This window comes from Tiliqua scincoides, chromosome 1, assembly GCF_035046505.1.
Source record: "Tiliqua scincoides isolate rTilSci1 chromosome 1, rTilSci1.hap2, whole genome shotgun sequence".
In the NCBI taxonomy this organism is placed as follows: domain Eukaryota; kingdom Metazoa; phylum Chordata; class Lepidosauria; order Squamata; family Scincidae; genus Tiliqua; species Tiliqua scincoides.
The window spans coordinates 61,155,018-61,181,246 of NC_089821.1; the positions used below are offsets into that span (position 1 = coordinate 61,155,018).

At 43.7% G+C, this 26,229-nt stretch overlaps 1 protein-coding gene across 1 annotated transcript; it reads left to right on the plus strand.

Moving 5' to 3' along the window:
- The first annotated feature begins 12,576 nt into the window (after positions 1 to 12,576).
- On the plus strand, positions 12,577 to 24,376 carry GAL (galanin and GMAP prepropeptide). Its single transcript, XM_066611445.1, has 6 exons — positions 12,577 to 12,657; positions 13,445 to 13,499; positions 17,241 to 17,306; positions 17,885 to 17,965; positions 19,121 to 19,198; positions 24,232 to 24,376. The coding sequence occupies exons 1-6, from the start codon at positions 12,577 to 12,579 to the stop codon at positions 24,291 to 24,293; spliced, it is 423 nt and encodes a 140-aa protein (XP_066467542.1). The 3' UTR covers positions 24,294 to 24,376.
- Positions 24,377 to 26,229: the final 1,853 nt, after the last annotated feature.

The following is a 26,229-nucleotide window of genomic DNA, read 5'->3' on the forward strand; positions in this document are numbered from 1 at the left end:
ATATTACAAACCAGTGTAAAAACAGTGCAATGAAAAATCTAAGGGTAACTTTTTGAAATTCTGTTGGTGCAAATATCCTTGTTCCATACAGTATTCTTCCTACTGATGCCCAGTTGCAGGTTGAAGTGATACATTTCTGTTTTATCTTTACAGTATTAAAACTGGCATTCATAGTCAAATTAGTCTTAAAACTGTTCTTTTCCAGTATTATAAATTGCTGTTATATTTTGTAATGTATTCTGTTGAATGTTGATCTTGTTTAGATGTATTGTTTTCAAAATGAATAGTATGCTGATCTGGAGCTCTCACAGTGCAATCCTAACTGCAGGTTTAGCTGGCACAGCCATCCTTGCTCCAGCTCAGAGTGATATTGCTGGCACAGGTCCAAGTTGACCCATAATGGTAGCAGGGGCTTACCTTGGGGGAAGGGAACAATTGTTCCCTTCCCCTAAGGAGGTTGCAGCATGCCAAAACACTGGGTTACAGCAGACACCATGTTGGTACTGCTGCATCACCTCGCCGGAAGTTAGGTACGATTGGGCTATTTGTGCCCCCTATGGGGTCTTCTTCCAACACTGCTCCAACACCACTGGATACCATTGCACTGGCATTACCTGTGTTACTTGATCCTTGCCACAGTTTACCTAGTCACTGAAAATCAAGACTCCTACTATCTGTAGGTTGCCAGCCTGGATTTAATCAACAACCCAATTCTATACTCTATTTTCCAGCATGTGTGCACATATGCTAGCACTGAAATCTGTCTACCAGTCTCAGACGCCTCAGCACAGACTCAGTTGCCAGCCCAATACTATGCCAGTATAGCTTGGAGACCCGTGCAACTCTGCCATGAAAAAGCCAAACACCATCTTAACCCCACCCTTCAGACTAGGGACAGTCTGCTGACTCCAGAAATATGCTATGCCAATGACAGAGCTGACACAAGGAGTAAATACATAGGGAGCAATGGGGAAGAGAAAACCACTAAGACATTGCACTTTCTGCCACCTCCCTGCCCATTTTCCTATGACAGCACAGGATACAGACCTCATTTTGGAAGCCAATTATAATACACCAAGCCTAGTATACACGTCCCTCCCAAGGAGACTACAGCACAGATGACAAACTCATACTTCTCTGCCCTCTCGTTGTTCCCAGAACCTTCAAAGGGGAACTTTAGTGATGAGAACTTTTGCATAAGGGCATGTGAAATTCAACTCTACCCTCCTCCCTTGAGGGCTGTGTAATCTGTTTATTGCCCTTAGGAGTAATCAGGTGGCCATAAACCCATACAGCCACCTAACACCCCTCAGGCCTCTCCAGTTTCAGTTACCAATTGGTAATCCTGGTAGTCAGGCCAATTTGGGGAACCCTCCCCTAAACTGTGCTCCAGCCTGAGCCCCACTGACTCAGCTTAAATCCAGGAGCAGGTTCCTGTTACTGGGGTCTCCAGGTTCCAACTCAATCACACTGGATCAGCTCCCACAACCAAGTCCCCTTATTCCATCAGTCCCAATAATCCAGTAAGTTGTAATAGATAGGATTTATTAAATATATATTTAAAGAATAGTTATACAGACAGCAATACATCAGTCAAAGGTTTCAGAATTTAGGATAGAGCATATTAATACAATACTCAGCACTACTAAAGCAATAAAGAGCTAACTCTATCACTCACCAAAGTCTTACACTTCCAAAGTCCAGTCTGACCCATCCCTGCTACAGTCAAGACAGATCCATCTTGTCAGAATGGTCAAAGCTCAGGCCCCCTTAGCCAGAGACAAAGTTAGAACAAAAGAAAGCTCTTTTCTTTCACCTTTATAGGTCTCCTTACCCATCCACCAATCAGAACTCGGTTCCAGCTGAACGCTCTAGGGGTGAACATGCTACAAGCCTCCTTACTCATGGTGGAATCCCCCCTCCCAACCTGAGAAGTTCACAGCTGTTCCTTGTTAATCAAGTTGGCCTTGGAGCCCAGGGACCCTGCCTCAAGAGGATTATTGCAGGGACCCTGCCTCAAGAGGATTCCACAGGCAGGCAGAAACAGAAAGGAAGGAAATCCCATGCCACTAAGCATTGATGCTGCAACTCTGTCTCATGTCCACAATTCCCTTTCCCCAAACCCTGATCTTTCAAATCATTGTGTTGCCTAACCACTAACCAACTTTTAATAAAAAAAATTTTTCCCCGTAATATCTCTCAGTCTCAGTGAAATACTTCTTGAAGATATATTTAAATAATATTGTTACACAGGCAATTCACACTGCTACAGATGTTTTAAAGTCAAAATTAAGAAAGTGATGGTAGTAATAACATTACTACAGTACTGCATTTGATTGGATTACCAAGCAAGCAACACTTTTAGGATTTGGTGTTGGAAAAGTACTTTCACTTGTTGGAAAAGATAGAATATCTTCAGGTAGTTGGTGCAAGAATGCAATCTGGGTGTCTATCAACTGTGTTCTGTGCTTCAGCGGCAAGGTCTCTCTTTGAACAGCACAGCCTCTTATTTTCCTCAGATTCATTAATCTTGAGAGAACCTGATGATTGAAAACACACAAAATGGGAAACAAATTCACAAGCAAAAGAGTGAAGAACCTAGTTTTAGTTTGTGCCATCTTCCATTTTCTGAAGTCAATTAAACTAAACAGTATAATTCAGAATTGGAAGCTATGAATCCTTCAGAAATTGGTTCTAATAGAGTACACATGACATGCTATTGTTTCAATAATATATTATTTACAGGGATGGAGTGGAATATAGAAGCAATCAATAAGAATTATTGCATTGTTTGTGGGACTACCCTTGAGAACAGTTCTGAAGCCGTAGTCAGTACAAAATATTTAGGCTTTTACAGCACAATCCTAGCTTGTGCTGAAACAGGTAGACCAGCAGGCCTGCACTGTTTGCAGCGCAAGTTTGCGGTTGACTGCAGGCCAGTCTGGGGCAAAGGGAAAAAATTCCCCTTAACCTGAGTGACCCATTGCATCAACCCCAATGCGGCTACTTGGGTCCGCACCATCTAAATCAGTGGCACAAATCTGAGCAGCCCAGGCTGCCTGGGGACAAGACTAGGCTCCGGCATAGCTACATAATTCATGTTGCTTGTCAATCACAGGGGCTGATGTTGCACACCACTCTTCTTGAAGAAGACTCAAAAACCTGAGCGGTTGGCACCAACAAGCAACTCTAAAGTTAGGTTTCCGCCTCAAACCTCAAGTGTACCTGTAGCTTGGTTTGCTGGGAGACAGCAAATAAAACTGGATTGCAAATGATCTTAAATCCAAGCCTTGACTTAGCTGACTTGAGAACTGGATTAAAATCCAGTTCTCAAGTCAAAACCCTAAAGGGTTTTGTTTTGTCTCTTAATTCTGTTCCATTATTTCTTTTTAATACATTTCCTTGACAGTGATTTGACTTTTATATAGATGCCATTTTAAAAAGTGGCTGTGTTGGTTGAGGTAGAGAACTGATTCCATGTTAAAAGACATGGAACAAACCGGTTTTCATAATAGTGGAAAATTATTAATGAATGGTTATATCTAATGTGGACAAGAAAATAGGCTGCTATTCTACAGATATTTTAATATTTAGCTCAGTTTGACACTTACAGGTGCAAGAAGGGCAAATGATTCACAGATTTGAGGCTATCCACATTTCCTCCCACTGTATTAGACAGGAGTAAGATTGGAAAATGAGAAAACAATGGTGAAGGCTTTGTTCAAGATGAAGAAAATGAGTCCTCTTATTACTATCCATTTTCATGTTTTTTGATCCATTTTCTCTATACTTGGTTGATTTAAAAAATCACACTTGCCCCCACAAATGCAACAAAATGAAAAAAGATGAAGGCAGCTTCTGTAGCTGTTGTGGATGATATATGGAATAAATATCATACACAAAAATACATTCAGAACATTAGAAGATTGCAAATGGCAAGTCCACAGCATCTTAGCAACAGGTACAAACTGTGCTGTCTTCAAAATATCTAATGCATTGACTGAAATCCCTAAATGGATAGAGAATAATGAGCTGAAGCAAAAGTTTCAGGAAATCTCAGTAATGTGGATGAAAGGAACTTCAAAGAATGTCAAAAGAAAAGCAAGAATTTACCACATCTATGACATCATATTCTTGGGCATGTAAGTGCTTGAGTCCTGAAGAAAGGTTACTACTTGTAGTCTTTAGGACTCCCCAAGATTTTTGGGTACTCTTATTTACTTAGGGCCCAATCCTATCTCACTTTCCAGCACCGGTGCAGCCACAATACAGCCCTGAGGTAAGGGAATAAATGTTCCCTTACCTTGAGGAGGCTTCTGTGTCTGCCTTCCCACCAAAGGATGCAGCACACGACCCATTGGCACTGCTGCACTGGCCCTGGAAAATTGGATAGGATTGGGCCCTTATTTACTTGCAGTATTTTTACCCTGCCTTTCTTCCTAAAGGGACCCAAGATGGTTTACAAAAAACCAAAGCAAAAATTCAAAGACCGTAATCACAATTTAAAAAAAAATTATACTCTGATGATGATGACTCCACAATCAGAATAATTCTTTTCACCTTCCTGCCATAGTGGCTGTCTTATTCATCCATAAATCTTTGTTATGTACAGTTAGATATCATCTTACGCAAGGACTGTGTCCTGGAGTCAGCACATAAGGGGGAAATCACATACTATATAGTCAAAACTACCTTAAACTACCTTCAGTCTGAAAATTATGAACTTTCTCTTTAAAAACTAGGGATAGCTGTGTGGGAACTGAGGGAACAACAGCTTCATTCTTCTATCTTACTCTCAATCCAGGGCACATAGTGAGTGGAATGATGGGCAGAATCGCCTCTCACTATTAAAATGTTTCCCTTGTTGCTATCCAGCACGTATTCTTGAATTGGCGTATGTACAGTGCGCATATGATGAGGCCTGACTACTTTTATTTTAAAATATGTACATTGTTAAGAATGCAGCCAAACCTCTTATTCAAACCAAAAGATGCAGAGCATCAATCAGCTCAGGTCCAAGTTGCATGTTACAAGAAGAAGGATGGGAACAATCAGCCTGCTTTTCTCTGGTGACATGTAATTGCAACTGTCATGCTATCATCACTTTGATGTTTCCCTACTTCCAGTCTGCTTCATTGGCTGCAGCTTGTGTGTGGGTGGGTGCATGCATGTGGAGGGATAGGAAGAATGTTTAACTGATGAGGCCTTTTTCCCCAACTACAGTATGCATAACATTACCAAGGAAGAAGTGAGCTGCTGGTGGCCACAATTGCCCTATTTTATGTAGTTTGAGCCTATAATGGAAATGTGCAAGATCCCTCGAGGAGATAGGGTGTGGTGTCAACAGTGGCCCGTTGCTCTGGCAGGCAGGCATAGGGTTAACTCCAGCGCTCTAACTAGCAGTAAGTATGCTGCACAGTTGCAGTCACTAGAAGCAACCAGGTCATTAAGGGATAAAAGTAGCACCTGCAGGAAGGAAAGGGGTGTGGGTAGTAGAAGGAGGAAAGCTTGGAGAATGGAAGGAGAGAGAACTAAAGGGATGGATTAATGGACTGATGAACTAGTAGACCTGCTGACTGTCCGATGGACGGACTAACTAGCAGACAGATTAGCAAATGGACTTCTGAGGATTGCTGGAATGGGGCTGCTGGAACAGAGACTGCTGGCAACACAGGAGACTGGTGTGTGACTGGCTGAGGACTAAGGTGTTGCTGTGGTGGTTAGAGGGGACAAAGGAGGACCTCTGTAGGTTGAATAGGCAAGCTACCTGGTGGTAGGGTCCTGTTGTGTAAAACTAGGGCCATTATTGGGGAACAAAGGGGAGCTAATTAGCTCAAAGTGGGCATAGGTTCTCTAGATGAAGCTTGGACTGAGAATTTGGCAAAACACATACTGACTCCATGGTGATGTCACATGGCTGACACATTGTCTTCATACCCATGACACACAGATGTTACATGGATAATGCACCAATGTCATGATGATGATGGGCTGCTGTCATGATGCCTCTCCATGGATAACAAGCTGTTTTAGTGTTTGCATGAATTTTGGGACGTGTTACTCAGAAGAGTTTCACCAGTGTTGCTTTGCCAGGGCAGGATTGGCATTTGGCCCTTGTGTTGGCATCAGTGTACTGTTGGTGTGATGTTGCCAGGGCAGGTTTAAGATATGATGGACATTGTGCTGGCATCCATGAAACATTGGTATGGCATCCAAATAGTTCTGGGCCTTTAATTGTTTAATTAAAAATGTTTATAATTGAAACTAGATTGTCATTAGTGTGTGGAGTTGGATACGTGCACTGAGGCCTGTGGATACAGGAATGGAGTCAGTGCAAGCTGAAGAGGGTTAAGGAGATGAGGGGCTGTTGAAGGGAGCAGCACCCTGGCTGTGGAGACAAGTGTGAAGCCATATCTTGTCAGCAGCTGACCTGGGTGCAGTGGCTTGAATATTCCCTCAGTCAGGAGTGAAGTTCTAGCCTACTTGGGGGCGAATGTACAAATGAGAGGAGTATTAAAGTGGGCAGTGGGTCATGAAATGGAGGAGAGAAAGACCAAAGAGGAAGGGTCCCCTGAGTGTCTTTCAGAACCAGAGGAATCGCCAACCAGAGAAGGCACATGCAAGGATGGCCAGACTGATCACTGGCTGAAAACCCCCAAATCATCAGATGTCCCACTCGTCTAGGCCAGCCCCCTAAACTCTCAGTACAGATGGCAGTGGTAGCACCCAAGGCACCATCGGGCAGGGAGCTCCATGGAGGCCCAGTGCAGGGTTCTGCCCTTGTGCCATCAGCAACCTGGTACCTACGCTATGCCCATGGAAGATAGTTTCTTTCCTTCTGAAGGCTTGAGTAACCAGCGGGGGCAATTGGGAGAGACAACTTTGTCTGGGGGCAGTGATGTTGTGTGAGAGAGAATGAGGCACTACACAGCACCCCGTAACTGGAAGACAAGTCAGCCCCTATACAAGGCATAATTTCAACAGAAATTAAGAACTTCCTGAAGTTATTTTTGATGGAGAGCAATTGTAAGAAGTGAATTGTTATAAGGTCAACCTAATTAAACTGAAGATTGATCTGGACGAATGGCTCATTTGAAAGATAATGTAGAAAGTGCAAATATAACTTAGATTGTGAATTCTTCTGCCTGCATTTGTAGACCTACCATGAAATAGGGATTGCATGAGATAAAAGAGCTAATACTCTTGACAAGTAGAATTGAGCAAACAATATACATCAGTTGGTAAAAGAGTAGAAAATGGTTTAACTGATTCTATCCTGCCACTATAGGTTGAGACAAAAATAAGATGACTCCAAAATTGGAGTGCAAAAATGCTGGATTATGTCCTTACTAGGAAAAGAAGTGTTCTCATCTTTGTCAGGTGAGTAGATGATGATTATTTTACTACAGATTTGACAAAGAAATGCCCAAATCACACAATTTCAAGCCATGGGTTAAAAACACATTGTTCCAGTACTTTGGGGAGAGATGAAGAAAATGATCCCAGCTAAAAACAGCAAGAATTCAGATAGGCAAGGACAAGCAAGCACTCACTCATAGACTGTTCTTTGAACCCAGGTTTTCTCATTTTGTCCTTCTGCACTTAAAAAAAACAACCTGATAGCCCCAAAACAGAGTAGCAAAATGGCTTACCCTGTGAAGCAAAGGAAGTATTTTGTAAAAAACCAGTAAGCCATTTTATGGAAGCATTTCAGTGTGCATCTCCAGTTCACAGGCACTGTGTTTGGGCTTGGTCAGCTAGCTGCCCTGGGGTGAACAGTATGAAGTTGTACACTTCTTGCCTGTCCTGTTTCATACTGTGTCTGGGGATGGACTTGTCCATTGAAGGGAGGCCGATCACCCATGTAGTTCGCAACAGCCCCAAGGGGCATCCTTGTTGCCATAATAACGCTACGTCTTGGTGTGGTAGGCAGGGCTTGATAGGAAGGTGTGGCAGAGTCTAAAAGCTTGTGCAGTGGAATCTCAAAGTGGGCTTCAGGCCTTCAGCAGGTGGCTAACTGGGCAGAGTGCGGGCAAGGCCTGTGCAGGGGAGAAGGGCCTGGCCAAATGCCCTCCCCACAAGCATCCTGAAACCACAGGCAGGAAGAGGAGCCCCCTTCTCAATGCCACCAGTCCTCCAGGGGCAGAGCAATCAGGGCAAGCCCTCAACATCCAGCTTCACACATTGTATTATAAGCGCCTCTATGCCCTCACACCCTCATACTAAATACACTCGTTGTGCCATTGAATTTACCTGTAGTGCTGCCATGATTGTTATGAACCAGTGCAACAGACAGGCAGTGTGTCCTCTCCTAGGCACTTGTCACAAATCTAAGGTAGAAAAAATTTATGATCTACATATACATCTGCATTTTTTTTTTTCAATGTTCTTTTAACACTGCATGATCATAAAAAGAGCCCTGCTGGAACAGGTCAAGGGCCCATCTAGGCCAGCTTCCTGTAGCTAACCGTGGTCCACCAGGTGCTTCAGGGATCACACAAGACAGCAAGGTTCCTGCATCCTGTTGCCACTCTCTTGCATCTGGCCTTCTGAGGTCACCTATTTCTAAAATCAAAGTTTACTCATCGGGAAAAAAATGCAAGAGAAAGGCAAAGATCAGTGTGTGCGCCACTGGTATCATTTTCTGGGCTATTGGGCTCTGGCTATTGAAACACATCTCTAATTATGGTATCTCACACTAGGCAACCTGGCCTAAAGCCAGGATTTGATTTGAAGATAGAAAAATGTTGTGGTGCTGGAATTTAGCAAGTCTCTCTTTCACCTTTTGAAATGAGCATATCTGAATTGCAATTCATTTTGGGGAAATTAAAGGAAGAGCAGATTCACCTGATTCACCACCAGCACTTGGGCATTTTTTGTCTCTATAGCTAAAATTTACACCATGCACTGAGGTGGCTTTAAAGGGAGGGGGGGATAAAGCATCACCTGCCCTCAAGTGAATCTCCCCAGTGATTATCTTAAGGTGTCCCTGCCTTCTGAGGTGAGCTGCATGGTGACTAAGGATTGAGCCTTTTTGGTACCGTTACCCCATCTCTAGAATACTCTCCTTTAGGGAGGCTTGCCTGGTCTGAGTCTGACTTTTCAGCACCAGATCTTTTTATTTCCCTAGGCCTTTTTTAGCTTGGATATTAATGCTGAACTAGTGTTGCTGCTGTATTGTTTTGATGATGATTTTTTAACTTTCTTTGTTTTGATTCATAGTAAGGTACCCTGGGAGCTCTTTGGATGTGAAATATTCATATTTGCACAGAACTGTAGTACATTCTGAGGGAATTCAGTTCAAGTTCCAGTTCAGCTAGGAAGCTCTCTGATGATCATGTCTTGCTTAACATATTCCATATGCTTTTTGCAAGGCTTAAAATGCACAGAGGGAGTGTAAGGAGAAGAGAATCAAGTCTGAGCTATCCTTAGCTCTACCGCTGAGGAAGAGAGGAATAAAAATGAAATAAATAAATACAAGCATGTCACTGAAGAGGCATGCTAAGTTTTCAGCAGTCTCTGTCCCAAAGAAAACTGATCCTGAAAACACTGTCATTTATGCAGGAGATATGGTGACAGGGTGACCAGATACAATAGAGCAGTGTTTCTCAAACTGTGGGTTGGGACCCACTAGGTGAGGAGCCAATTTCAGGTGGGACCCCATTCTTTTTACATAAGAACAGCCCCACTGGATCAGGCCATAGGCCCATCTAGTCCAGATTCCTGTATCTCACAGCGGCCCACCAAATGCCCCAGGGAGCACACTAGATAACAAGAGACCTCAACCTGGTGCCCTCCCTTGCATCTGCCATTCTGACATAACCCATTTCTAAAATCAGGAGGTTGCGCATACACATCATGGCTTGTAACCCATAATGGATTTTTCCTCCAGAAACTTGTCCAATCCCCTTTTAAAGGCGTCCAGGCTAGACACCATCACCACATCCTGTGGCAAGGAGTTCCACAGACCAACCACACGCTGAGTAAAGAAATATTTTCTTTTGTCTGTTCTAACTCTCCCAACACTCAATTTTAGTGGATGTCCCCTGGTTCTGGTGTTATGTGAGAGTGTAAAGAGCATCTCCCTATCCACTCTGTCCATCCCCTGCATAATTTTGTATGTCTCAATCATGTCCCCCTTCAGGCATCTCTTTTCTAGGCTGAAGAGGCCCAAACGCCGTAGCCTTTCCTCATAAGGAAGGTGCCCCAGCCCAGTAATCATCTTAGTCATTCTCTTTTGCACCTTTTCCATTTCAACTATGTATTTTTTGAGATGCGGCGACCAGAACTGGACACAATACTTCAGGTGTGGCCTTACCATCGATTTGTACAACGGCATTATAATATTAGCCGTTTTGTTCTCAATACCTTTTATTTTTAATATATTAGACTTGATGCTACTATGGTATGTGACTTCATTTGGAGAAATGCTACACATCTGTACTTTATCAGGCTACTATGTACAGTATATGTTTTTAGCTATGATAGTAAATGGAACTTCTAGGTAAGTGTGGGTAAGATTGCATTGTAGGATTGTCAGAACTCTTCCTGCTTTGATGATGTCACTTCCGGTCATGACATCTCTTCAGGTGGGTCCTGAAAGATGATTATTCTAATAAGTGGATCCTGGTGCTCAGTGGTGTAACTAATTATCATGTAGCCCAGTGCCAAGCTCAAAAAGTTGCCCCGGAAGTGATGTCACAACTGGAAGTGACATCACACTTGGGCTTTTTAAAAAGTGAAAATTGGGAGGCGCCACCTCCTCCCCCCAGCTGCTCACCACCTACTTAGTCTGCTGCCTCCCCCAGTGACATACCTAAGGCATCTATCTGCTACCTGGAGTCAAAGAAGATTTTGTAGCCCCCATGTGTGATAAAATCAAATTCAATTAAGGAAATAAAAAGTTATTGGTTCCATGCTGTATCATAACATCTTATTGGCACTTGGACCAATCAGTCTCATAGGTCAGTTTGGAGATAAGCAAATCCACTTTTTGTTCCACAAGACAGTTGTGTTTTCATTTTCTGGTTAATTGGTCATAACTTTTGATAGAATACAGATATTCTAGTGTGGTTTGTTTCATTGCACTCTGCATTAAATTACCCTTCCAATGATATATAACATGATGGTATTATTCATGCATACCAAGATTTTCACAATTTTGGTCACTAGTGTCAAACTTAGCTTGTTGCCTCCCTAAAGCTTGATGCCCGGTGCAACTGCTACCCCCTGCACCCCCTTAGCTATGCCACTGCTGGTGCTAAAAGTTTGAGAACCACTGCAATAGAGGACAGAGTGCCTATACCTTTAAGCACTGTATAGAAGAGGGAATGTGGGCAGGTGCAGCTTCTTCAACCCTTCCATGTTGAGCTGCACCTCCCCAAACTCCCTTCTATACAATGGTGAAAGGTATAGGCACCCTGCCATCCACTGGATCTGGTCAGCCTGTAGGGCCAGTTTCTGCTGTTTCCAAGAGACCAAGCAAAGTTGTCCTCTGACTTGGAAGGAGAAAGCTGGACAGGGCGAGGAAGCAGCCTGCATCTCCAGTGATGCGAGGCACCTTGTGGCATCTGGAGAGAGAGATGGCGGCTGAGGCTGGCGCGGGAGCAAAGGCTGCACAGTAATTGAGCGCAGACCTGTGGATCTGATTAAGGACCATCCTCCTCATCCTCCTCCTCCCTGGCCTGGCCTGGCCTGGCCTGGCCGGGCTTCGGTGCCTGCCGCTTCCCCAAGGAGGGTTCAACAGCAGCAAAGAAGTTCTTCTGAAGTTGCCGGAGGGAGGGAGGGAGGGAGGCTGAGCAGGCCCGGCGTAATGCGAGGTAATTGGCCGGGCTGCTCTCCATCTGCAGCCTACGCCTTGCCTCTAATTGGGTTACGGTAATTTTTTGCCCTTCCTAATGCACTGCCTCCGCAAGGGGAAATGACCCGCGGGTGGGGGCGGCTCCGCAGTCCCCCCGGGGAGCGATGAGCGGCTCCCGCGGGCTGGGGCGGCAGCCCATAAAGAGCGGCGGGCGGGAGGGCTCGGCTACTACGCCGGCTCCCCGCCTCGCCCGCAGACGCTCCGCACCCCCGGCCGAGCCATGCAGTGAGGACTCCGCAGCAGCCCAGCACAAGCGCCCCCTCCGGTCGTCAGGCAGGAGCCAGCGCAGAGCATCCCCTCCCGCTCCAAGGTAGGCGCCCACCGCTCCCCTCTCGGCCTGGGAGCGCGGTCCGCTTCCCAGCGAAGGAAGCCCGGGGGGGGGGGAAGTAATCCACTTACCTGGGAGCAAGCCCCATGGAAGTCAACCAGACTTACTTCTGAGTGGATGTGGACGGGGATTGTCCTGTGCAAACTTACCTGGGAGCAAGCCCCATTGAAGTCAATGAGACTTACTTCCGAGTAGACACGGACGGACTTGGGCTGTCGGGTGCAATCCTATGCAAACTTACCTGGGAGCAAGCCCCATTGAAGTCAATGCGACCTACTTCCGAGTAGATATGGAGGGGATTGGGCTGTAAGTGCCTCTGAACACGTTGGGACTTGCTTGGCGTGAGCACGTCTGGGATCGCGCGGTCAGTGTCCGGGTCTCCTTTCAGATGCAGAGAAGCGCCAGTCTCCTGTTCGTCTCCTTCCTCTTCTGCGCCGCCCTCTCCGAGACGGTCGGGCTGGTCTTCTCGGTAAGCATCGCGTCCATGCGCCTGGCACACACCAGGGGGGTTTGTCTTGTCTCTATCTCCCAGGAGGAGAAGCAGCCCTACTGATGCTTGGCCGGGACTGGTCTTCCCCAGCTGGGGAGGAAAAGGGAGGGACCCCCATGAAAGTCAAGGACGTGGGGAGGCAGGTGAGGCAGAGCCTCTCCTCTCTTGTCCTTTGGAAGGACTGCAGCGGGGAGGCTCTGCCTCACCTGCCTCCCCAACCACCGCACGTCCCTGATGGTATAAATCTTTGGAGGGACTTGAATCGCCCACAAAATATGGGATGCTGGAGAAGGAACTGGTTTGGGCCACTTTCTATTTTCTGTTTTCTTCCCCTAACGCTAAAGTTGGGCACAGTCTTAAGCATAGTTATCAGAAGTAAGCTCTAATAACTGAATGCAACGGCTCTTGCTTCCAAATATCCAGAAAAGACATTAGGGGGGAAAATACATAGTTTTCTCCTTATTTAACTTTAAGCCATATAATGTGCTTAGGCGGTCAACAAAATTCATGCAGCATGTTCAAATCATGCTGTAAATTTGGACCGCTGGTATATTCTATCTTGGTTTTTAGTTTTGACTAAAGGAGTTTAGGATTACAGTGGTAATTTTATTTCATAGGATTTACTGGCTCTGCCGTCTTCCCACAGAGTCCATAGATTTGTGGTTAGAAACTACCAATTTTTCCCAGGTCATTGCTCTGTGTTTAGAAGTAAATACTGTTTAATATGTATAAAGAATAATCTCTTTGCACTTCTCCCTTCTGTAAGGCGAAAGAGAAAAGGGGCTGGACTATGAATAGTGCTGGTTATCTTCTTGGCCCACGTGAGTCCAAATGTTTTGTATTATTTGAAGACAAACCAGAATAAATGGAAATAATGGGCTTCTTGGGGATCCCAAAGTTATGTGCATAATAAAGACGTTAGAAAAATGGAGTAACTAAATATCCCTCACTACCACTCATGCCTGCCCAAGAGGTGTTCAATGACTCCATTACTGCCCTCTCATGCAGTGGAGTATTTTGAAGAGCAATTATTCTGTTAAGCTCGCTTGAGCTCTTGAAAGTAAACCAGTTTTATCTGAAAGCTCATATTTCTGCCTAAAAGAAGCACCATGCACAGATGCATTGGAAATGCACCTTAGCATGTCTGGAGATGTTTCTTGGATTCATTCATTGCATTTCATAAATGGTAGACGCATCATTCTTGAAAAGGACATGGTTTGACTTGGGAGCAAATTCTTTGCTTTGTCTTCAGTAGCAGGGATCCTATGCATATTTACTCAGAATATACACTGGTTTCACTGGGACTGACTCTCGTGAATGTGCATAGCATTGTAGCTTTAGACACTATGCCAATGACTGAGGCAAGATCTTGTAAAGCTAGGAAGCAATGCAATTGCGCCCTTTGTCATATGGTAAGATTTTTGATTGGTGACCCCAGTCAAAGTTACAAGTGTTGGTACAGGAGAAGACAAAGAGATCTAAGTGATGTTGGGCCAAATTTGCAGCCAGGCTGAAAAATCCACTCTTGGGGTGTATGCAAGGCACTTCCACACTAGCCTTTTTCTCCAGCGCTGACACAATTTGCTTACATGAATTGATTCCTCAGAATTCAGATAGCATTCCTCCCAAATCTCTGCATTCTTATGTCTTTCTCCAGAAGTCACCCTATTCTGATAGGATTTCTTAAGCACTAGTTTCTAGCAATTCCTGAAGCTTCTGTTGCAATTGTGGCACGACCCTTTCAGGCATCAACGAATGTACCAGTTTTAGAGCTGTGGCTTGTGATGGTGCTTGGCAGTGGTGTCACTAGGATTCGAGTCACCCAGTGCAGGATGTCAGCATGTCACCCCCCATGTAGTGGGTGGGGCAACACCCCAGGTGGTAAGCGTGGTGATGTTCCATCACTCCGCCCCCACTGGTTTTTTGGCTGTACCTTTTAGTAGAATGAAGATAGAACACATTCTGCATGAAATTACACATTGATTGATATATAACATGATGGTATTATTCCTCCAAACTGTGATTTTAGTGATTTTGGTCACTAGTGGTGTCATACCCTCCCCAAGTGTCAACTTACTAACACCTTATTGCAGCAGTTCTCAAACTTTTAGCACTGGGACCCACTTTTTAGAATGACAATCTGTCCAAGACCCACCAAAAGTGATGTCATGGTGGAAGTGACATCAGGTAAATTAAAATAAATAAGTATAAATAAAGTAAAACAAATAATTAAATAAGTAGAAGCCAGCCCTGTTCCACCAAGTGAATTTCCTCTGTAGCCTGCCTGCATTAACACCCCCCTCCAAAATCAGTAAGATTTTCAGCCCTGCCCAGTGCCCAGTTCAATTTATGAACTTCTCTTTAAACCAGATCACTGTCAGGATCCACCTGGCTTTGCAAGTCTCCAAAAAGTTCACCTTATCAGTTGAAGCCTCTGTTTTGATTCTTTTTAGTGTGTGTGTGTGTGGGGGGGGGGTGCCTTCTGGAGCATTTGTTGAGCTCCAGTTCTATCTGATCAGGACCATTCTGGTGGCTTCACATTCCCCTTTGCCTGGCCTGACCACCAGCCAAGGCACGTTTGCTTACTCACAAGTAAATGCAACCATGAGGTTTAATTTCACTTTCCAAAGGGCTCAATACATTTGTCTGCTTGGAGGGAGGGACTTCCTTTTCAGGTGTTTTTGGGGGCTGCGTTCATTGGATCAGGGCCATTCTGGTATTGTTGGATTCCTCTCAGCCTGCCTTTTCCGGCAGACTAAGGCAAGTTTGCCTACGCGCGAGTAAACTTGCAATGCGGCTAAGTTTCACTTTCCATTGGGCTCCATGCATTTTTTGTTCTCCAGTTTTTTGGCCATAACTTTTAACAGAAAGGAGATATTTCACTCTGGATTTTTGCATTGCATTCTGCTGGAAGTTCCGCATCCAACAGTATATAACATGATGGTGTTACTCATAACCACTGCAATTTTAGCATGTCACCTCCCCAGTGAATGAAGAGCAATTCTAGAGGGGTGGCAATGTCTAAAATGCTATCCTTCCTAAGGAATGGAGAGGGTCCCCTTTCAATTTTAAGGCAGAAAAAGTGAAATTGACATGACTTCTGAATTTGAAATTGAGAAATCCTCCTCCTTCCTCCACAGAAGTGTGCCAAAGGCAATGGTATGGTAGCTCCTGTGGTGTAAGAAATGGTGTAAGAAATCTTACAGGAGTTCCCCCCCAGCAGCAATTGGCAGGAATTCTAGTTGAAGGGAAAGCTCCTTTTATTGTCATTGGAGCAATGACAGCAAGAACTGTAGCAGATGTTTTCTACATGGAAAGAGGTGGTTGATCAAAGTGCCCCCTTCACAGCATTGGTGGCCAGTGCTGTAGTTTAGTGGAGAAGTGGATGACATTTTCTCAGCATAGCTCAACTTTCTGACCAGGGCCGTCCCTTGCATAAAGACTATATTTTGTGCTATTAGCACTGCATCAGGGTGGTACCATTAACAACACCCCACCAACCTCAAACAAAAAACATTTTCAACACCTGAAAACATGCAAAATAAAAAAAAAGTTTGAGTTTTTTGAGGTTACATCTTTTTGTAGTTACATTTTATAGTTTATAATAACCAGAGATCTTGGCAATCCTGAGGAATTATTGCATGTGGTCTGAGATACTGGAGGGGAGGAATTGACTTTCAGTACTAACCAAATGATTCCCTAGTCTTTGAATGTGTAGACTATTTTGATACTTATTTGAAATAAAGGTGTATTATAGGGAAAATACTTGAATGGACCCTATATAGGTTAAAAACACACATACCCCAAAAACTATCATTTCCTAAAAGATTGTTCAAACAAACATTTATATTAATACAGCATACCATACATACACCACAGCAGCTAGTGGCTGCCTCTGCTATAGCTAAGCTGTATTTAATTTACAATATTTTCTGCATGTAAACCTGAAGTATTTGCTGCTGTTTCTTTCCTATGTTAAAGGCATGCGTTCACAATTACTTAATATTTTTGTTACAATTATGTATGAATACACTGTAGAATTTATTTTTTAAAGGGCCTTTAAGGGGGCCCCTCACTACCAGGAGGATTTAAACGACTTCCAAAAAGTAAACATTATAGGCACATTTTTAAAAAAACAAACCCTAAACATCTACTTTAAATGTTCTGTTTGATGGCTTCAAATAAGATATAATAAGAACATAACATAAGAACAGCCCCACTGGATCAGGCCATAGGCCCATCTAGTCCAGCTTCCTGTATCTCACAGTGGCCCACCAAATGCCCCAGGGAGCACACCAGATAACAAGAGACCTCATCCTGGTGCCCTCCCTTGCATCTGGCATTCTGACATAACCCATTTCTAAAATCAGGAGGTTGCGCATATGCATCATGCCTTGTACCCCATAATGGATTTTTCCTCCAGAAACTTGTCCAATCCCCTTTTAAATGAACGGTAATGGAATAGATTGTGTAGACAACCAAATCTTCATTCCATGCAAAGGAGATCTGCTTGCCAAGTTTCATTTTCATTAAGGTTGGGTAATAGCCATCGTCTGTTTCAGGTCGTATTGAACAGCTCATCAAGGAAATGCCCAGTGCAAAGGGGAGAGAAGAGCCACCTGGGGAATGTAAGATGGCTTTTGGAGGTTATTCATGTAAACTAAGCAGAGTTTACTGGCAAAGGAAATTAACTGACAACCTGCTTCTTAAAACTAAGAGAAATGACAGCATTGCCACACTTTCTCAATTTGACATGAGTCCACGACTGCATGCTTTGGGCTACCAAATACGTATATTCCAGCAGCCTAGCCAAGGCTTTGCAGGAATGGACAGACAAGGTCTATGAATTAAATGATCTACAGGAGATGCCTTTCTTAAATTTGTTGCAAATGGATCCCTTCCACAATTGGCTAAGCCAAATAAAGCTGCCCCACCGCAACATCCCCAAATGTGACATTGCTCTGGTTTTGCTGAAGTTGTGTGCCAGTGTTGCCATTGGACACATTGGGGTTACAATTGGGGTGCCCGTGTAAGTGAAGTGCTTCTTTTTGTTCATTGTGTGTTGTCAGTTCGTCATAAAATGTTCGTTGTGTTCTTGTTCAAAAACGAAAAGGCATCTGATGTCTCTTCACCTGGTGCGGTGGCACAATATGCTAGTAAATGTTGCAGCGTTGAAACCTCTCTCATTTTTAAATTTTTTTAACAGATGCAATAGACAGAGTTTTTAATGACAAGCATGGTCTGGCTGGCAAACGTGGCACACAACCTGAAGAAAGCATAAAAGCAGGTAATGAAATTATCCCCTTCCAATACCTTTGAGGTGTGCAGGTTTTCCAGGAATCTCTGCAAGGCTGCCCAGCAAACAGTTCCTGGAACTGTTATAGATTCAGAAGGGAGCCTTCCTCCCAGAATTCTCCAAAGGGACTTGGAAGGCATTTTTAAGGTTAGAGCAGATTCAGGCGATCAACTGATGTGCATGTTAAGTCACTAATTTGTAAGATGTGGGGGCTTGTTCAGGCTTCTATGTTCATCACCCCCAGCCAGGAAGGCAGCTATTGCTGCTGCTTACTTCTTTTGCATATTTTTTTTAATGACTGCTTACTACTTTTGCATATTTTGCATATTTTTGCATATTTTGCCCATATTTTGCATATTTTGCCCATATTTTGCATATTTATGTTGAGCACTTTTCCTCCTCACAGTTGCTTGGACGGTTTCCGTCCCCACCCGAGGGGCTTTCCTCAAGCTTATCTTGACATGCCAATGGACATTTAAAAACATATTCTTTTTTAATTCTCTGCAGTACTGCCAGTTTCTTTAGTAGGCTGTTATTAGACTTTATTATAATATGTTACATGTTAATATGTTACATTACAATATTTCATGCCTGCCCTTGTTTCTGTTTTGCACACGAAAAAAAAAACCATCCCCAGGAAACTTAGGCTGCAATGTTATACTGAGAATATAAATATAAATAAACTAGCTGCTGACTCCTCTGCTGACTATTTCTCACTGTACCCCACTTTCAGAGCACAGTGAGAAAGTGGCCAAGTCAGCGGCTTGCCTGAGTGGCTGACTCTCATCAGCTGGCAAGAAAACAAGCCAACCACTCAGCCAAGCCACTGACTTATTCACTGACAAGCTGCTTAGTCCTCTATCTGATGTCACCACCGATCACACCCGCGTTTGCATGCTTGGCAGGTGATTGTGGGAGTCACCACCCAGGGCATTCTGAGGCCAGATGTGATGGCTGCACCGCTGCCCGTGACTTCTGTTTCTAAGTGTTGCTAAAAAGGATCAAACCACTCAATACTATTAGTGTCTGTATTAGAGACCTACTATAACTAAACTCTTATACAAAACATTGTTGAAACATTTTTTGTTTCATTTCAGCCTTAACATACAGTGTCAGTGTAATTCCTCCCCCCTTAATATTTTCTAGGTACTTTTGGAAGACCATTGACTGATGACAATGTTATGCGGACAGTAATTGAATTTTTGACCTACTTACGCCTTAAAGGTTAGTAGATGTCTCTTTTCATATTTGTTAGTAGCTTCAAGGTTCAGATTATTGAAACCTTACATAGTTGTTAATCTTGAATCTAAAGTGAGTGAATTTAGTTTACTAGACTATTCTACCTTTTATAATATTGCCAATAACTTCATTTGTTAGCAGTTTCAATACTGAGCTGTAGCCACTGTTAAGATCAGAGGGTACTTTCAGGACAGGCAAAGTTCATGGCAAGCCAACAAGTAGCTGAAGTCTGAGGCCAAAAGGTTAGACTACACCCAACCAGAGATCAAGCCTGAACTGATATTCAGGATCTGTTTTCAAGCAGATTAGGGGCTGAAGATGAGAATGAGAAGCAGGGCTGGGGAGGCATGCAGTGGACATGGGAGTAGGTAGGATGCAAGCTTGAGATCACCAACTGCTTATCATTATTCACTGAGTGACTGTCCAATCCTAACCTGCACTGGAAAAGACATGCTGGATGGCCTGCATTGTATCTAGTGCAACATCGGGGCTGGATGTGACTCGGCCGGGGAATTAATTCCCCTTACCCCAGGTAAAGTGGCAGCAGCTCCAATGGGGCTACTCAGATCTGTGCCACCTAAAGAGGTGGTGCAGATTCAAGCAGCCTGGCACTGCACCAGGTCACCTGGGAGTGGAGTTAGGATCCAGCCTAAGTGCTGGATCCTGGCTCTGCCTTCCTAGTCTTGGGCTGCTCACAGGTCTGCCTGTGCCCGCCCTCCCCCACCCTGGAATGCCCCTGTTTCACCCTCCCCAGACCCCCACACTGGCGTGACTAGGCCAGCATGAACTTGCCACTCTCCTGGCACAATGGTGCCAGATTTGGCCGCCTGACTCCTGAGGTGGCACGATAATGCCTTACAGCACTTTTGTTGACACCTTGGGGCTGGCCCACGGGCGGTTCAGGATTGTGCAAGTGCACAAGTGTTGGCCTTGGGCCCAACATTTCTACCTAGGCCTTTGCTCATTAACTGAAGGCTCGGGAACAAATGACGTGGATATTGGAACCATTTAAATGTATCAGAGAGCTGGTGGTGTAGCATTATGGCTGTTAGATTGCAGTATAAATCAGGACTTGCTTGATACGAGTTTTGCCTCTGCTATTAACAGCAGCCCAAGCCTGAGCTGCCCAGGGGATTAGCAGCATGAAAATGGCTGCTACTGCATCCTGTGCACATCAGGCAGCAACCAGTGTCTCCTCTGGGGAAAGGGACATTTGTCTCTTTCTCCTGGGTAAGGGAGCAGGCCCCACAATGAGGCTACTCAAGTCTGCACTGGCTATTTAGCTGGTGCAAGGTTGAGAGCTCCACTGTTCCCTTAGGTGTGCTTTATGTCCCATTTGTAACACTTGGTGGAGGGCCAGTGCTGCGTGCTCAGGACTGGGCTCTAACTTACTAACTAGCCTTTGCCAAGCCACTCCTTCTCAACTTCTGCTCCTCAGCTGCAATGTAGGAATAATAATACTAACAGCCCAGTCCTACTGAAAATTTCCCATGCTGATGCCATTGGGCCAGCAGGGCCTGCGCTGTATCCTCTGGGGGAGTTTTGCAATCTGTAGGTCTCCTCGAGGTAAGGGGACATTACCCCAGGGAAAGCCCCAGCCTTGGCAACGGGTCTACTACACCATCTTGCCAGCACACGTCTGAGTGGACCTGTGTCAACAGACCTGGCCTGGGAAGAGGGATAGGACCACAGTCACCAATTCTGTCCCCAATCTGCCCTCCCCCTCGTCTACTCCATTACACCCCTCTTCCCACCCTTCCCCATCCCTCCACTGCCCAGTTCAGATCTTACCTGCTCTGGCGCTTATCAAGGCCTGCACTGGTGCTAGCAAGATGGTGTAGGCCTTCCTGTTGGCACTACTAATTTCTATGCCATCACAACATGCTTTATAGCATGTTTGTGGCAGCCTGTACCAGTGGAGGACACAGTCTGCTGGCACAAACAGTGTATAGTATAGGATTGTGCCATTACTTACCTTTTCAGGACTGTTCTAAAGACTGCATCTGATATTTCTGAAAAGTTTTCCATGTCAAAAAGCAATATAAAAGTGCTATTACGACTGGAAATTTACATAAAAATATGAGAGTCACGCTGATATGGGGCTTCAAGAGGCAAGACAGAAAAATCCTATAACTAGCTGTGACTACTCAGCAAATCTTATGAGGTGGACTCCAAACTTCACTTCAAATTTCTGCTTACCTGTACAGAAGTTTCAAAACAAGAGCATCCATCTTAATTTTACTTGGTATGCATTAGTTGTACTCTGTATGGCCAAGAGCTTGAGGTGGGAGGAGTTGACAAGCTTTTATTGAGCCATGGGGACTGGGGAAAAAAGCTTAGAGGGTGTTGTTAGAATCTCAAGATCCCTATCAGAATTTCAACCTTGAAGAATTCATCCCTCCTCTGATCTGTTTATAATTGGGAATCTGACATTCAGATAATGGTGTGTTACCGCACCTTACTATCATAATGTTTTGTGATAGTAAGGTACCTCACCTCAACCACAAGACTACAGCTGCAGCCTTTTCAGGAGGGGGGGACATCCCCCCCAATTCTAAAAGACTTCTAATTGTGTTAAACTGATGAAATAGGTTAGAATGACATCAAAACCAAAACATGGTTGTGTTCTTTGTCATCAATGTGAATTTTTCTCTAAAACATGTGCTATGTGTAAGATTTGTAGAAAATTAGTTGAACTAGGAGAGAATAATTATGGCAAGATGAAAGGCAAACACTGTAGTAGCAATCATGATGATAGTGCCATTATCAACGATAGACTTTTGACTTTATGTAGCCAATTCCACAGCATAGAACCTCTCAATAAGGCATTAGAGAAACAGGCTGAGACACAGTGAGACTGTTCATGGGTGGGTCAGCCTAATGCTGTGATAGAGAGAGATGCACAAGGAATCCTGAACCATCACTGTTACTTTACAGAAAGCAACCCCTTCTCTGTTGCATCAGGCACACAGAATAGTTCAAATAATTTGGGCTGGTGATGTTTTTAAAATTCATTTTATGTATCCAAAAAGATTTTTGATACAAATTTATTTAAAAGAGCTATCTTTATAAATATCGTACTGTGCATGAGAATAGAATTCTGAGACAATGATGATATGGCCATGATATGGTATCCACTGGAACCAACTGGCTGGGATAGGACTTGAAGGCACTGTTTTGCAGTGGCTGTAACCCTTTCTAGAGGACAGGTTCCAGAAGGTAGGATTGGGTTGACTCCTGTTTGATGCCATGGTTTTTGGCTTACAGTGTTGTGCATTGTTCTCTTTTGACCCCCACTTTATTATCTGCATGAATCTGCTGGGGAGATTATCCGTAGGGGGAGAAGGTTGGGTGTCAGTGTGGACAACACTGACCTCTACATCTCCGTTCAGCCTTGTACTCAAAAGTCCTGAACTGCTCTCCAAAATCAATAATGGGCTGGATGAGTGCAAGCAAGTCAAGAGATTTGTGAGTCAGGCAACAGATTGTCAACGTATTCTGGATGCGGTTGCACTGCTCTAAAAGGACCATGTTCATAGTGTAGGAGTGCTCTTAGACCCAGTTTTGCTTCTAAGTGCCTAGGTGGCAGCTATGATTTGAAGCACCTTTGCCCATCTTAGGATGGTGCATCATCTGCTCCCTTTTGTGAATCAGTCAATACTGGCTAAGGTTATCCATTATCTGGTTATATTAATATTGGAATACTAGAATACCCTTTATGTGAGGCTGCCTTTGAAGATCATCCAGAAACTTCAGCTAGTGCAGAACACAGCTGTGTGGGTTTGGCTGGTTGCAGGTGTTTTGAGTCTGCCACTCTGTTGTTCTACTATCTTTACTGGTTGCCAGTTAATTTCTGAGAGCAATTCAAGGTACTGGTTATTACCTTTAAAACTCTCAGTATGATCAAGGTACCTTATGATCAAGGTACCTGATGAACCACCTTACCCTTTATAAAACTGCAGGCTCCTTGAAGTCAGCCAGAGGAGCTCTTCTATAGGTTCCATCATTAGCAGAAGCTTGATTGGTGGTGACCCAGGAGACAACATTCTCTGGCCCTCCTTGCCTTTGGATATCAGACTGACCCCCTCTCTACCTATTTTTTTTTTTTTGACATTTGAAGCCCATTTATTTTCATTAGCATTTAAGGGTTAGTAGTTTGCTTGTCTGGATTTATTGCTTGTACTTTGTTGCCTGCTGGCCAGATAGTTTGATGGCTGATGCTGTTCTTTGTTATGCTGCTATGTTTCAATTGTTTTAATTAATTTTTAATGCATTATTGTTTTTAAATTTTGTTGTGAGCTGCCCTGGGTTTCTCCTGATTAGGAGGGGAAGGGTAGGATATAAAATATTTAAAAATGTTTTATTCATCTTGGTCACAGACTGTAACAATATTGTGGTACATTTTGGACAAGGTTTGAAAGGTTTTTCTGAAATGATCATACTAGAAAATCAAAATACCTATGGAATAAAACAGTCTTCAAGCATTGCTCCAAACCAGGGAAGAATAAGCCCTGCCTAACCTCCCTAGGCAAGGTGTTCCAAAGATATGGGGCTGCTATTGAGAGGGTCCTGGTTGCTGCTAACTGCACTTCTGATAACAGTTGTTACATAAACAGAGTCCCTGTGGCCAATGTTGCAGGCCAGGCAGGTCTATACGATGTATATGACTTCGGTGTGACTTGATTAAATTCTGCTTACAAGTGGTTATGATAATCGCCCTTCAAATAAAGAGTTACATCATGCACTTACCAAGTTTGATTATGATATTGTAGTATAAAAGGGAGACACCCTATTGCCATGCTTTGTTCATTTTTCTTGGCCACCAAAAAGGGATATTGTATCTCCTTCCTTGATTTTTCTGAGAAACAATTCCAAATAAGAATGTTTTGCCTTTGATCAGAATTATTTCACAAACGACAGATTGTCTTATGGATTTTTTGCTGAGCCCTCCGTAGTTTTATCTCTTTCCTAAATATACTCACAATCACATTTTAAATGTTTGTATTTTTGTCTTGCAGATGCTGGGGCTATTGATAATGTATCTACAACAGTTTCTTCAGAGGAAACAAATCAGTCTTGAGAGAACATATTTATACACTGTTATAAATTAAGACATCTAATCAGAACTTTGAACAAAATAAACTGTTTATTCTTTACATTGATCTTATACACTGTTACAGTAAACTTTTTCTTTTGCCTGTGATATTACATTGTAACATTTTTCCTTGACAAAACTTTTACTTGGATAAATGATGAAATAAAAAAATTAGCAGCTGCATCCTGTTTCACTTTTCCTGGAACCCTTTGAAGCTAAGTAGACCAGGCGGTAGACAAGATGCTTCTATCCCTCTTAGAAATCTATTCTTTTTAAGGACTGGTTGGGGAACCAATCATGGGTCAAAACAAAGCATCACTTTTAAAAAATACATTTCTGCAATAACATGATCCCTTCCCAAGAACCCCCAAAAGGATCCATTTTTGAGGAATATTCCAGCTATGGGAACTGTTACCAGGCTTTGCCCCTAGGATCAATTCTGCATAGTTATAGTTTTACACTGTGCATCATTTTATACCAGGTGAAAAGGTCTGTCCACATTATAGGAGATATTAAATCTGCTTCTGCATTTCCATCTCTGTAATTTTTTCTTTTTAAATAAATAGCAGCCATGCCCTCTCTCTAAGTCAGGTCAGGTCCATGGCATGGCATGTAATGCTTTTCTCCTGTAATGCAGTCCTGATGAAAATCTCACCCCTGCCCAGCTTCTGTGAGTGTACTGAATCCATCTATCATTGTCAGCTTTCATCCAGTTGCTTCAATTACAGGTAAGGGTTTTCTTTCTCTGTTCAGTTCAGGCAGATGATTAGCAGCTTGGTTAACGGATCATGAACACAACACAGCCGAGGGTCAGTGGCGTCACTAGGGGTCTGCATCACTCGGTTCGAGAGGTCAGCACATCTCCCCCATGACGGACCTCCTTCCGTGCAGTGAGGTGGGTGTGGTGATGTACCATAGCCCAGCCCATGCTGTTTTTTTTGGCTATAATTTTTAATAGAATAGAGATATCTCAATGAGGTTTGTTTCATTGCATTCCACATCAACTTACACATCAATTGATATATAACATGATGGTATTATTAGAAAATACCAAGATTTAGACACTTTGGCCAGTAGTGGTGTCACCCCCCAGTGCACATCACTTGTGCGGCCTGTAACCCTCTAGTGACGTCACTGCTGAGGGTGCATGTGTTAAGCTGCAATCTTAAACACACTTACCAATTAGCAAGCTCCATTGAACACAATGATGCTTTGGTTTGCACTGTTGGCCTGCTACAGCAGTGATGACATCAAATCCTGTGACACTTTAGTAACAATTTATACTACTACTACTATTATTTTATAGACCCTTTATCAGCAAAACAGTGCACACAGTGGTTCATGTAACTAAGAAATAATAATAATAATACAAGAGCGATATGAAGGCCTTAGGAGTGGACCTCAACAGGTGGGAAACCTTGGCCTCTGAGCGGCCCGCCTGGAGGCAGGCTGTGCAACATGGCCTTTCGCAGTTTGAAGAGACACTTGGCCAACAGACTGAGGCAAAGAAGGAAGGCCCATAGCCAGGGAGACAGACCAGGGACAGACTGCACTTGCTCCCAGTGTGGAAGGGATTGTCACTCCCGAATCGGCCTTTTCAGCCGCACTAGACACTGTTCCAGAACCACCATTCAGAGCGCGATACCCATAGTCTTTCGAGACTGATGGTTGCCTACTACTAATACAGGTATTTATATACCGCCTTTCTTGGTCTTTATTCAAGATGGTTTACATAGGCAGGCTTATTAAATCCCCGTAGGGATTTTTACAATTTGAAAGAATGTTCTATCTTTCAAGAACCACAACATTCAGATGTTTCTTTCTTGATCTGGTTCCACATTCTGGCCTCCATCCTCCCAAGCTCAGAGCAGATGGAATAGCTCAGCTTCAGCTTGTCAGCTGCTTCCAGGTCGCACGGTGC